Genomic DNA, 13,385 nt, shown 5'->3' with positions numbered 1-13,385 from the left:
TGTCATTTTGATTTATAATCACTAATGCTGAGAACTTCACTTCGCATACTAGTGGCAGAAGTATTTTCAGGGACATTTTCTAATTTGTTAGAGGTGCTGTCTTAATACCAAGCTGAAATTCATTGAAATTCATTTAGCTTTTTTTTTAAAAGATTTACTTATTTATTTTACATATATGATACACTATAGCTGTCTTCAGACACACCACAAGAGGGCATCCTCTTAACTGCTGAGCCATCTCTCCAGCCCCTACTTACCTTTTCTTTCTTTCTTTCTTTTTTTTTTTTTTTTACTTTATCTGCATTTATTTTATGCTGAATTTATTCCCAGGCCATGAGTTTTTGTTTCCTCAGTTTCTTTTTCTTTTTTGTAAAGATTTATTATTATGCATAAGTTCACTGTAGCTGACTTCAGGCACACCAGAAGAGGGCATCAGATCTCATTATTTGGATGGTTGTGAGCCACCATGTGGTTGCTGGGATTTGAACTCAGGACCTTTGGAAGAGCAGTCAGTGCCCTTACCCACAGAGCCATCTCTCCAGCCCATTTCCTCAGTTTCTTCTGGGATATGTTTTTCTTCGGTGCAGCCTTCTCTTCTGGCTTTGGAAAGGTCTGTTCCTTCTCAGTGAGGATCATCTCAATGTGGCAGGGGGAGCTCACGTATGGGTTAATCCGGCCATGAGCTCTGTAGGTTCGTCGGCGCAGCTTAAGTGCCTCGTTCACCTGGATGTGTCCAATGACTAGAGAATCCACATCTAAACCCCTAAGTTCAGCATTCCTCTCTGCATTTTTAAGCATGTACAGCAAAGATTCAGCATTCTTTCTTGGCCACCATCCCTGTGTCCAGCCCCACTGTTTTGGCCTGGGTGCATTATACCGCCAGAATGGCACACATTGCTTCTTTAAAGTGACATCCTTCAGATACTTGGCGGCTTTGCGGATATGCATACCCTTGATGGCCTGGGCAGTTTTCCGGGTCTTCTTGAAGTGAACAGGAAGGTTTGAACCTCTTGATTTGCATGATTTGGGGGGGGGGTTCTGGGTCAAGAGAGTAGCAAGCCATCTTCACAGGCCACCTCTGGCTGCTTACAGGAAGAGGAAGTACCTCCTTATCATTTTAAAAATACCATTCAAGTTAAGAATTTACACAGCAATTGTGGAAGTCAAACAGCCTAATTCAATACAATTCAAAGATATACTAATTTGATATGTATACACTGTATAGGATGTAAATGACTATAGAAAGATATTGTCATTGTCTCCCTGATTAAAATATTATGTTTCTATGAGAGCAGGAAACTTTGTATGGACAGTAAACCCCCTGCCATTCACGACATAAAACAGTCCTCAGTGTGAACCAAGGCATTTCTCGGGGCTTTTGTTCCTGTTGGGTGTCATGGCGGTCTGCACAGAGCAAAGTGTTCATGGTGTGTATTCAGAACCAAGCCGGCAGTGATGTTGCAAGCTACAACACGGGCAAGCACTGCTCGAAACACCTCTTCTGGTAGAGTGCTATTTTGAATTAACTTTGATCATTGTTCATTCAGAAGTCTTTTACTGTTGCCAGAGTCTTCACAGCTCACACATCCAGCTATACAACCCCATGTGACGTCACAACCTACAGCTTCAGAAAACGAGCACTGGTCTGGTGGGCACTGGTCTGTGCTGCTGTTGAAATCCTCTAACAGCCTCAGTGAGCACAGCCAGCTATCCTATGAAGGGTAAGAGAAGAGAAAGGGCCCAGGGGCTGCTGATATGGCACAGAGTCCACCAGCCCTGCAGCCTGCTTTGCAAGATGACAAGGTTACTGGTCTCTCCCCTTTAAGGTGGGACTTTTACCATTGGCAAATGGATCTTGCATGACACCCCAGCACCCTGCCCCTGATTTCTCTTTCAGAAAATCTATCTTCTAAGATATGAGTCACGATACCCCTGAAGAACCCAAAGCCATCGGATCTACCTGGAGCTGGAATTATATGTGGTTGGTTGTGACCTGTCCAATGTGGGTGCTGGAAATTGAACTCAGATCCTGCTCTTAACCTCTGAGCCATCTTTTCAGCCCTTAAATTCTTTAAGATGTTTAAATCTTTGTGTATATGTGTGTGTGCACGCCAATCACTGGTGCATGTAGAGGTTAGGGGACAACTTACAGGAATTCATCCTGTCCTTCCATTGTGTGGCTCCTGAGGCCCAGGTCATCTAGCTCGGTGAAAAATGCCGTTACTAATTGCTGGACCATGCTCCTCCATCACCCTTCCTACCTTTCCCTACTCTTGATCACATTGAGTCTTGCCATGGGGAAGCTGGCCACTCAGGGCCCTCTCCTTGGGGAGCCAGCCCTGCATTGGTGGAGTGGGGCACCATGCATGAAGAGTGCCATGCCTTCCAAGAAGTCCCGAGAATCGGCAAAACAAAAGCACACCCAGACAGAGTACACAAGCTACCGCCAGAAGAGCCGCCTAATGCTCACAGCAATGCCAGTATGTTAAGCTAATTTAATGAAAGCTCTGGAAGGAAGGTCGTGGGCTAGACCTGGGTTTGTTAATAATGTCAGGCTTCATTTGAACCGCTCCAGAAATCCCTCCCCACTGCCTCCAGCTACCTGCCACAGGTTGCTGTTTTCCTCAGAAATCAACAGTCTTCTCATACAAAAAATGTGGGCTTGCTTTTGTTTTTCTCTAGAAAAATAATTAAAGTCCCGGAGCTCAATAAATACTTAAAGAGAATGCAGTTTTAATTAAAAACCTTCTGCCGATGCTGTGGTGGCAAGTGTTGCTTCCCAGGCAGGCATGCTGGTGACAGCCACATGCATCGCAATCTGCTGAGGATATGAAACCAAAAAACCTGCACAGATAATAGCGGGTAATTCTGACTCTTCACAGAAGGGGCAGGTGGTGAAGAAAGATGTCTACGGGCAGAGCCAAGCTCTTCTCCCTGTGGGATAAGCAGGACATAAGCACCAGGAACACACGTGCCAGCGTGTTCATCTCATCTAGACCCAAGGCTTTAAGACAACAATGGTGGCTGATTCTATCCAGCAACTGGTGAGGAAAATGTGCTTCACTAAGCACCAAGTACCATAGACTGAGTGCTTGACAATGTCTTGGCTCGTTTAATACTCATGAGGAAATTCATTCATATTCGTTCTAAAGATTTATTTATTTTTATTTCACCAGGAGGGGGGAATGGCTGCATGGGTAGATATATCTGTGTGCCACCTCTACATCTGATGCCTGGGGAGGGGTCCAACTCAGGTCTGCTGCAAGAGCAGCCAGTGCTCTTAACCACTGTACCATCTCTGCAGCCTCTGTCCTTTATTTCTTAGAGATGTAGAGAGGCTAAGCCAGGGCCTCATAACTGGTGTGTGATAGAGTCTGGTGCTGGAAAGAAAAATGATGGCTTAGAAACAGGGAGTGTTTCTTCTCTGGGGAGTGACCTTTCTGATAGAAATTAGGTTAGGAAAGAAAAGTGGAAATGCTTGCTGGAATCTCCTGCCCGCCGTGTGTGTGTGTGTGTGTGTGTGTGTGTGTGTGTGTGTGTGTGTGTGTGTGAACTTGTTAACTTGCAGGCACTGTAAAGTGTGAGACAGTGTGTTCCACAGCTTCTGGATGTAGGGCAGCTGGAGGGAAGGTCTCCCGAGCAGGCTACTGATGCCAGGCCATCTTGTTCTTGGAAGCTCTTCCTACACCCTTTGGCCAGTTCATCAGATCACCCACGCACCACATTAAAATACAAGGGCGCATGACAGAGCAGTTGCTGCAGAATCATGCACACATTACCTGGCCTAAACTTTTAGTCAAACACCCATTCCTTCCGTTTTCTTCCCCCACTCTAGCCCAGCTTAAGGCCAATAAGTTTCCTTTGTCAGCTCAGAGACATTTTAGAAGCCTCGGGCAAAGTAAGGAGAGGCAGGGACAGGCCTGCAAGAGAAGGCGCTCCTGGTCAGGGTCAGGGAGGTATGATGGGAGTTCTCTTGCCAGTGCAACTATGCACACCAATTAACTCGCAGGAGAATGGTGCACTGTTGGATTCTGGGCACTGGGAACCCAGTGGGCCACGAACTGGCCAAACCTGTTAGAGTAAGGAGGGCCGATTGTGTTTTCATGGAGGCACAGACTGGGTATACCTAGAGAAAACTCGAGGATTTTGGTCAAGCATGCCCCGGCGATAGCATTTCCCAACAGCACTGCAAAGCCACAGGCAGGGCTCTTTGGTGCCCAGGCCTGCTCGTGCCATCCCTTCAAGGTCAAGGCCTTGTTTCTGCACAGTTCAGGCAGTATCCAGCAGGGGGAGCGCGGGTACCAGGGTTGAACTCCAGATCTCCGCGGACCTAGCCCGGGGAGCAAGTCCGAGGAGCCTTCGGTTTCAGCGATCCCACCACTTGGACAACCTGGGACCTCAAAGGTTGAAGTTTGTGGAGGTCAATCCACAAAGAAGTCTAGGGGCGTTAGCTCTTGGTCTCTGCGTCTGTCTGGAGTCAGGACTGCAGCTTGGTAAAAAGCTTGTCCCTGAACTGAACAGATTCTGAATCGGAAGCCCTCTGTTTTCCAGCTTGACAACTTTTCTGTCGCTCATTCCCCCCCCCCCCCTTTACTGCACTCGCCTGATTAAATACTTGTTCCTTTAAGATCAAAGACGTAGGGCAGGGGTGGGAGGTGGGAAGTGTTTCTATGCCGTCTCTCCTTCCCTAGGTATTATTAACCGTAAAAGCAATCGACGGCAATTCTGGGCGGCGCCAGGGCTCTGCCTGCCGTCTTCTAGCAGAGCTCAGTGGTTGAATCAGGAATTGCAGCTCCTACCCAAGACCCTGCGGACGCTGCTAGCGGCGACTCCGGCTGGCCTTGTCTGGACCGGCACTGGGTTCTGCAGGGTTGAAGACGGGGTAAGGGATGTCTTCTCCCTGGTGCAAATTCGGGCAACAGAAGCATTTTTCGGGAGAGTGGGTGGGAAGCTGGGTTCCACGGGAATCAGTACCCCAGCCAGCGTGGTCGCCACGCCCTTAAACTATTCTGTAGACGCTGGAACCGCCCTCTCTACAGGGAGTCCCCTGGTTTCAACCTCTTTAGGGAAGAAAGCCAGAGTTGGGAGAGCTTACCCCAGACACTCCTGCACGTCCGTGCGATCGAGAGAGCTCATGAGCCCATTCTTCCTTCCAGCCCTCGGCCCTTCGCTCCTCCTAAGTTATCCCTCTGCAGGCTTGCGTCCCTCCAAACTCAAAAAAAGAGAGCTGACTAGAAGTAAAAATCGGATGAGTGGATGTTCACTGGCGGAGGAACGCCCACGCCTTGCGTCTTTCTCTCCCCCACCAGGAAAGTCCTCAGGATTCTCCATCCCAGAACACTAAGAACAGCAGAACGTCCCTCTGCTGCCACACCCTCTTCTGGTGCGAGGCACCCCCCACCCCCTCAAGGTTGCTAGAACATGAACAATACGACAGACATTCCTCTTACTTTGCAGACAAAGAAGTCGGTATCGGGCGGCTATTCCAAATCTCTGAGGCCTTGTCCCAGGTTAGAGCCTTGTGCTGGACGGCCTCAGACGTACAGGATTCCAGGCAGGGAGGAGTCAGAGTTCTCATCTCCTCTCCCTTCTCAAAGACATCTTCCCTGGATCGCTCAAGCACCCTCTCCTGGTTCGGTCTGTGGGGTTTCCAGGCCCGAGCAGGTGTGAAGTTCTAGATTCCGAACTTGGCTGAGTTTGTGGGGGTCCCATCAGCCCGTAGCCAGGAGTAGGAAAGAGGGAGGGACCAAAGTGAGCACACACCAGTGTGTTCATATTTAATTTACAAAGGAGCCTCAGAAACCCTGCCGGGTGGTCCCTTTAGATGCAGCGTTCTTCCTGCATCTCTCTGCGCCCCCCTCCCTAGCTCATTAAAATGCTTAACACTCAAATCGGGGTATTGATCTCTGCAGAGGCCCCAAACACACTGCCATCCAACCAAGACAGAAGACTGACTCTGATGAGGGCTGGGAGACCCCAGCACCCCAGTATTACAGTGTATATGAAAGAGAAGGAGGGGACTCTCTACACATCTCTCAAAATCTATGCCCCCTTACCAGTTCTGGCTAGCAGCTCTGTCTCCTGGGATGCCATAGGCGGGGGAGTGAGATGATGCATTTTAGTCAAATCCCTAGACATCCCTTGAAATTCTCCTGCTCATCGCTAAAAGAAATGTCCAGGGTTTGCCAAAGAGAACAGCGAGTCCCGAGTCTGCTGAGGCCAGCTGTTACATGAGGGTGTGAGATGGCAGGGCGGTGGCTGCTGCCTAGGCTTTCACAGTGTGTGTGTGTGTGGGGGGGGTGCGAGCATGCAGGGGTTGATGGCCAGCTTGCTAGAGATGCTGAGAGGATACTGAGGAGCGGGGTGGTGGTGCAGGAAATGCTCAGGGGTTGTAAGTCCCTAGTCCACAGCACTCAAGAGGAGCAAACGGTTTTTGTAACTATCCTGGTCCCTGTAGCCACTATTAGTGGGCAACCTTGGTGTCCTGTTAGCCCGCAGCAAGCAAGGGCAGAGTGAGACACTTGGGTGAGTTCAACCTAATGTTTTAGGAGCTCAGAAGACACCCACTCCACTGTGAGCACTAGGTAGCCCACGGGCAGTGGAGTGCACGCGCTGGTTTTGCCACAAAAGACCTGAGCGTGGAGTTCAGGCTCAAGAGGCTGAGCAGGGTCTGCGATGGGCTGGGGAGGTGGGCGTCTCCTCTCCGCGCACCCTGCAGGGCTGCGCCTACTAATCTGGCGAATTAGTCTGGCGGTGATTGGGGGTGGAGGGGAACCAGGATTTGTATCTGCCCAGATCCAGGCAAAATATGACAGAGAGGGTGAGGCGTTCTGCTAACACTATCAATTATGCATCGTGTTGAACGAAGCTTCGGGGAGGGGGAGGCTAGCAGGCGGCAGGAGGAAAAGGGTCCGGGAGAGCCAGGCAGCGCAGTTCAGCAGGTCCCACTGGAGGTCTTTCTGCGCCACTGCTTGCTTTGGAGAGGGGGGAAAAAAGTGTTTAAAGGCAAAGACACGCCCCTCCAGTCCTATGCTTTTCTTTCTCCCAAATTCCTCAAAGATGGTTTGTCTCACGTGTTGCGGGGCGTAGAACGGCTCGCATTCAATTAGAAGCGAAGCTCGCGGGCGCTGGCGGGACGGGCGCGTGAGGGTGAGTGAGCGTGGATATTTGTGTGCGCGCAAAAGAGAACGGTGAGTGTTTGAGTGAAGGTGTGCTTGTGAAAATGTGTGTGAAAGTAGGGAGAACTTAGCGCGTTGACGCGATTATTACATGTTGACGAGTAGTTCTAACCTGTGAAAGTCATGTGAAGATGTGTGTGTGTGTGTGTGTGTGTGTGTGTGTGTGTTGGGGAGGGGTTTGGAGACATAAGGAGGAATAGTGACAATGTCATCGAATGTGTAAATGTGGGGAGAAGTAGAAAATGGGTGCTAGGGGTACGGTGGGCTGGAAAGGGCGGAGCCTTGGGCTATGGGCGTATGGAGCCCCTTGAGACCGACAGGTCTCAGCCTGAGGTGAGTAGAGGATCTCTATGGCTTTAACAAATGTAAACGCAGCACGAGGTGGGAGACTGTGCGCGTTCCCGCCGAGCACGGGGGCGCGCGACCGCTCTCAAACCTGCAATCCTGGAGAAGTAGGGCGAACAGATAAGGAAAGAAAAAAATTGAAGTAGGACTTTGGGGCCAAGGGGAGTTCTTTCAATGCACTCCCCCTTTCTCCCCACCGCCACAGCAACAGATGCCAGAAGCTCCCTTAGACTGTCACCTGAGTCTGGAGACCGGCTCGCAGCCCCACAGCATCACACTGCAAGTCAGAGAGCAGCAGGTAAGCAGTGGAAGGGCCCCACAACCTCAGTCCACAGGGTCGATCCAGCCTAGTCAGGGTTGGGTGGCTGTCTGGGAGGAACAGGGAAGGGAGGTGCCTCCTTTAGGAGCAAAAGCAAGAAGGGACCCGCTAATCTCAGAGACAGGGTGTAGGAGAGGGTCTTCCAAGACTGACAGGACCCTCAAGTTGGGGCAGGGAGTCTGTGTTAATATATTTGTATGTCTAGAGACAGGGGATGCACTCAGGCGTCTTAAGGCTCTAGAGGGAAGTATAGAACCTTGGACTGTCTCCAGGCTTATTAGCTAGAGACTGTTCCCTAAAAACCTGTGGGCAGAGGGATTCGCCTGGGCTCTGTGAATCCAAAGAGGAAGCTTTATTGACTGTTTCCACAACATGCCTGCTCTAGTCAGGGGGTAGGATTTTCTTCTCAGAGGAAAGCATGGTTGAGCAGTTGTGACTTCCTGAGGGGAGCTGCAGCCCAGGGCAGGGAGGTGAGAAGGCAAAGTGGGTGGAGGCTGCCTAGATCCCCCACACCACACCTCACAAGTTCTCCATGTTGCATCGGCTAGGGGTTCGGTCTCAGAGTAGGGCAGTGTGGCACCTATGTCTCTGAGTGTGGCTGGTTCACATGAGGACTTGTGTCCCTGTGCCTGTCCCTTCTCACTGTACACAGGAAAGTGCTTTGCTTCCTGGTGGAGAACACTGTGGTAAAGCTGCATTGAGTTGGGAGAACAATGAGGTCCCCAGGGTATATTGTGTAGATGTTTGGGTTGCCCGTATTTTTGTGTCTATATAACTCATTGTGAACCTCCTAACAGAGTCTCGCTGCCTTGTAGTGGGATGCAGCAGGGAGATGCCTGAGTTTTTGTTTGCGCTGTTGTTGCTTGTGAGGAAGTGTGTGCGAGTGCTATGCGTGGGACAAAGGATTCCGAAGAAGACAGTTAGTCATGAACGAACATCTTTCTGCATCTCCATTTCACTGAATTAAATGAAGATAGAGAAAGAAGGGTCTGTATGGGGCCCATTGCAGACCACAAGCTTTGGAGGGGGCAGTTCCAGATAAGGGGATAGATGGGAGCTGGGGGTGGTGTGGGGGAGGATACTTCATGCCCTCTGGAGAAACAAGACAGTTTCTGAAAGCAAGCCTTCATTGAATATGCAGGCTTTCACTGGTCTCAATTCAGTAACCAAGGTGTCTGGAGCCTACATAGGTTTAGAAGGTAGAGTTTGTTAGGGGAGGGAGAGAGGTGTGGCATAAGTGACCATTTCCCCCTTCACCTTGACTTCCCTCTGCAGGAGTCACGATGGGGCCCTTTGGAGCCCTGTGTTTGGCCTGGGCTTTGCTAGGAGTGGTCAGAGCGTGTCCCGAGCCTTGCGCCTGTGTTGACAAGTACGCCCACCAGTTTGCAGACTGTGCCTACAAGGAGCTGCGCGAGGTCCCAGAAGGACTGCCAGCCAACGTGACCACGCTTAGTCTGTCTGCCAACAAGATTACGGTACTAAGGCGGGGGGCCTTCGTCAACGTCACGCAGGTCACTTCGCTGTGGCTGGCTCACAGTGAGGTACGCACGGTAGAGTCAGGGGCATTGGCAGTGCTGAGTCAGCTCAAGAACCTCGACCTAAGCCACAACCTTATATCCAACTTCCCTTGGAGCGACCTTCGTAACTTGAGCGCGCTGCAGCTGCTGAAAATGAACCACAACCGTCTGGGATCGCTGCCCCGGGATGCACTCGGCGCGCTCCCGGACCTGCGCTCTCTGCGCATCAACAACAACCGGCTGCGTACCCTGGAGCCCGGCACGTTCGACGCACTAAGCGCGCTGTCTCACCTGCAACTCTATCACAACCCCTTCCACTGCAGCTGTGGTCTCGTGTGGCTGCAGGCCTGGGCAGCGAGCACCCGGGTCTCCTTACCGGAGCCCGATTCTATAGCGTGCGCCTCGCCCCCTGAGCTGCAGGGCGTGCCCGTGCACCGCCTGCCCGCCCTGCCCTGCGCACCCCCCAGCGTGCGTCTGAGCGCAGAGCCGCCGCCTGAGGCACCTGGCACCCCTCTGCGCGCAGGCTTGGCTTTCATGTTACATTGCGTCGCCGAAGGCCACCCCACACCCCGCCTGCAATGGCAACTTCAGATCCCGGGTGGCACTGTAGTCTTAGTGCCACCGGTTCTCAGCAAGGAAGAAGATGGAGGAGATAAGGTGGAGGATGGAGAGGGTGACGGAGATGAGGACCTGCCTACGCAGACTGAAGCGCCAACCCCAACTCCAGCACCTGCTTGGCCAGCGCCTCCAGCCACCCCGCGCTTCTTGGCCCTCGCAAATGGCTCTCTGTTGGTGCCCCTTCTGAGTGCCAAGGAGGCAGGCATCTACACTTGTCGTGCACACAATGAGCTGGGCACCAACTCAACGTCCTTACGGGTGACGGTGGCTGCAGCGGGGCCGCCAAAACACGCTCCTGGAACAGGGGAAGAACCTGATGCGCAGGTCCCGACCTCTGAGCGCAAGGCCACCACTAAGGGCCGTAGCAACAGCGTCCTGCCCTTCAAGCCTGAAGGCAAAACCAAAGGCCAAGGTCTTGCCCGAGTCAGCGTGCTTGGGGAAATCGAGGCAGAGCTGGAGGAGACAGATGAAGGAGAGCAGATGGAAGGTCAGATCCCTGCAGATCCGATGGGAGAGAAGCACTGTGGCCATGGGGACCCCTCTCGCTATGTGTCTAACCATGCATTCAACCAGAGCTCAGATCTCAAGCCGCACGTTTTTGAGTTGGGCGTCATCGCGCTGGATGTAGCAGAGCGTGAGGCTCGGGTGCAGCTGACGCCTCTTGCTGCGCGCTGGGGCCCTGGGCCAGATGGTGCTAGCGGAGCGCGGCGGCCGGGGAGGCGGCCACTGCGCCTACTCTATCTGTGTCCTGCGGGGGGTGGCACGGCAGTTCAGTGGTCACGAGTGGAAGAGGGGGTCAATGCCTACTGGTTTCGCGGCCTGCGGCCTGGCACCAACTACTCCGTATGCCTGGCACTGGCGGGCGAGGCGTGTCACGTGCAGGTGGTGTTTTCTACCAAGAAAGAACTGCCGTCCCTGCTGGTTATCGTGACCGTGAGTGTTTTTCTCCTGGTGCTGGCCACCGTGCCCCTGCTGGGTGCCGCCTGCTGCCATCTGCTGGCCAAACATCCGGGCAAACCCTACCGTTTAATCCTGAGGCCACAGGCCCCGGACCCTATGGAGAAACGCATCGCGGCCGATTTCGATCCGCGTGCTTCCTACCTTGAGTCTGAGAAAAGCTACCCTGCTCGTGGCGAGGCGGGAGGTGAGGAGCCAGAGGAGGTCCCGGAGGAAGGCCTGGATGAAGATGTGGAGCAGGGGGACCCAAGCGGGGACCTTCAGAGAGAGGAAAGCCTGGCGGGTTGCTCATTGGTGGAGTCTCAGTCCAAGGCCAACCAAGAGGAGTTCGAGGCTGGCTCGGAGTACAGCGATCGGCTGCCCCTGGGAGCGGAAGCAGTCAACATCGCCCAGGAAATAAACGGCAACTACAGGCAGACAGCGGGCTGAGCCCCCAGCACGCCTGGCCTGCCCACCTCCACCTTGGGTACCTCGTAGCCTAGGGACGGCAGGACTTTAACACCCTCGCGGGACTCCGCCCTACCCCCCAAGCCTTCAGTTACTCTGCCTCCTTAGCCCTCCCCAGGGGTCACTACTAGGGATTTCTAGGAGTGGGCCGAATTCAGGGGTCATTCTTTTGGTGGGCTTGAATCCCCATCCCCACCCAAAGCACAGAGTCAGGCTCCTACCTCCTCTAAGACACCACCCATGGGCGGCGAGAAACCGTCTATGCCTTCCATTTCATCACGGCGATCCACGAAACCCATCGCGCACCCCATCTGGTGGAACTTGGAGACAAGGGGAGAGCGCCACGCCAGTCGTTGACCACATTTGGTGATAATAATAGGGTTGGTCCAGCGTTTGCCTGGGATCCCCAGGACAGGTCCCCAGCGTGGAGCGCTGTGACTCTCACTTTGATCCCACTCTGCCTTTTCAAGGATGCATGTGCCAGAAGCCCGCTAATTTTTATTCTCACCGCTCCTTTCCTATAATGATCCAAATCCGCGCGTCCCCCCTCCCCATTCCTACCCCACCCCATTTCTGTCTAGTTGGAGCCAAACTGGGGTCCTGGTAGGCCTTTCAACTCAGCGCACTGATTTTCTTATTTTCGTTGTTTTAAAAAGCAGCGACATTTCTGGGTCTGGTGCTAATACCCCCTTCCCACCTTCTGGGAAATTGGGTGTGAGTGTGTCAGGTGTGAGTGTCGGAATCTCTTTGCTTCCGGCTCTCTCCTAATTTCAAGCGCTCCGGAACTGCGCGCCCTTTTCCTCGCAGGGTGCGGCCTTGGTTCCCGGGCCAGTTTCGTCGTCAATGTCTTGCAGATGCCAGAGGCTGGTGCGTGCCACAGTGACTCTTGCTACTCCATGGGGTTCAGACCCCAGCAGGAACGTGCTGGTGGGTACAGGGAGCTGTGACTCCCGGGCGCATCTCACGAATGGGCCTGCCTCAGGCCTGACCGAGGCAGCAGGGGGGTTGCGAAGCCCGGGAGGGACACCCTAGTTCCCCACGTCTCCCCTCACCCCAGGAATATAGAGTTTGCTCAGCGTGTAGTCCCCGCCGAGCGTGGGCTATAGACTTCTGTGTCCGTAAAGTGTGCCGGTGTAGTGTAGCGGAGCTGGGGGTGGGGGATGGGGAGCGGGTGGGCAGGTGGACGAGGAAGGAGGGAGGGAGAGGGCGGGAGTGGCGAGGGGACTCGGGTGGGGTTTTAGTTCTTTTAGGAAAAGGTCAGGGGGTGGGGTTTCAGGCGTCTGGACCAAGGCTCTGGCTCTGGCTCTGGGCGAAGTGCAGCACAAACGTGGGTGACCCGGGGAGGAGTTGACCCCGGAGCCCATGTCCTTTTCTAAATGCTTCTGTATGTAAACTGTCAATAAAATAATCGATTTGAACAGGACTCGGTGAGATTTTTGGGGTCGGGTGGGAAGTCAGGGGACAACAAAGGAAGGAAGCTGAGGGTTGAAGGCGGAAACCACCACAGAAGGAGCTTTTGGGATTCCTTGGGCATTTGCCTGGTGATCAAGTGAGTTTTCCGGGTGTTTGCCCTAGCCCCTGATCCGGGGTTTCTCAGCTCCTGCCTGGAGCTGAAACAGCTTGGGGTGGAAGGAGGCTGTCAGAGAACAAGAAGGGCTCTCAGGGAATGAGCGGCTGCCAGCACTGGTCCACTGTTCTCTTTGGGTTGAGACTGTTGGAGTACTGGGCTTTCTCTGTCTCTGTCTCTCTGTCTCTGTCTCTGTGTCTCTGTCTGTCTGTCTGTCTGTCTGTCTGTCTGTCTCTCTCTCTGTGTTCTGTTTCTCAGCACCACCTTTTGAGTTCTCTGGGAAGATGTGGGGGATGGGCAAGGGGCAGCTTGGGGAGGAGAGTTCCTAGAGGTAGGACTGCTGTGGTTTGCAGAGAGAAGTCACACCACACATTTCAGAACAGGCAGGTGACTACAGAAAGTGAAAGGTTGCCTAAAGCTCACTCCACTGGACAAGG

The 13,385-nt window shown here is 53.1% G+C and overlaps 1 protein-coding gene and 1 pseudogene across 17 annotated transcripts; one reads left to right on the top strand and one right to left on the bottom strand.

The window, feature by feature from the left end:
- Positions 1–292: 292 nt before the first annotated feature.
- 1600029O15Rik (RIKEN cDNA 1600029O15 gene) lies at positions 293–6,204 on the bottom strand (annotated as a pseudogene). Its single transcript, NR_033522.1, has 3 exons — positions 6,057–6,204; positions 5,451–5,691; positions 293–1,712 (listed from the first exon to the last, which is right to left on the bottom strand). The product of NR_033522.1 is annotated as an RIKEN cDNA 1600029O15 gene (transcript).
- On the top strand, positions 4,782–12,804 carry Islr2 (immunoglobulin superfamily containing leucine-rich repeat 2). Of its 16 annotated transcripts, none has more exons than XM_030244418.1 (4): positions 6,437–6,525; positions 7,729–7,821; positions 8,640–8,829; positions 9,118–12,804. In XM_030244418.1, the coding sequence occupies exon 4, from the start codon at positions 9,126–9,128 to the stop codon at positions 11,361–11,363; it is 2,238 nt and encodes a 745-aa protein (XP_030100278.1). In that variant the 5' UTR covers positions 6,437–6,525; positions 7,729–7,821; positions 8,640–8,829; positions 9,118–9,125; the 3' UTR covers positions 11,364–12,804. The 16 variants fall into 16 exon arrangements, with proteins under 16 accessions (NP_001155013.1, XP_006511293.1, XP_030100278.1 ...); NM_001161538.1 differs by lacking the exon at positions 6,437–6,525 and adding an exon at positions 6,567–6,668; XM_006511232.4 differs by lacking the exon at positions 6,437–6,525 and adding an exon at positions 6,742–7,149 and having other exon boundaries at positions 8,658–8,829.
- The last annotated feature ends 581 nt before the right edge of the window (positions 12,805–13,385 follow it).

The sequence above is a fragment of the Mus musculus genome, chromosome 9, assembly GCF_000001635.26.
Source record: "Mus musculus strain C57BL/6J chromosome 9, GRCm38.p6 C57BL/6J".
NCBI lineage: Eukaryota > Metazoa > Chordata > Mammalia > Rodentia > Muridae > Mus > Mus musculus.
The sequence above is the reverse complement of the archived record's forward strand: the minus strand, read 5'-3'. Positions and strand labels throughout refer to the sequence as shown.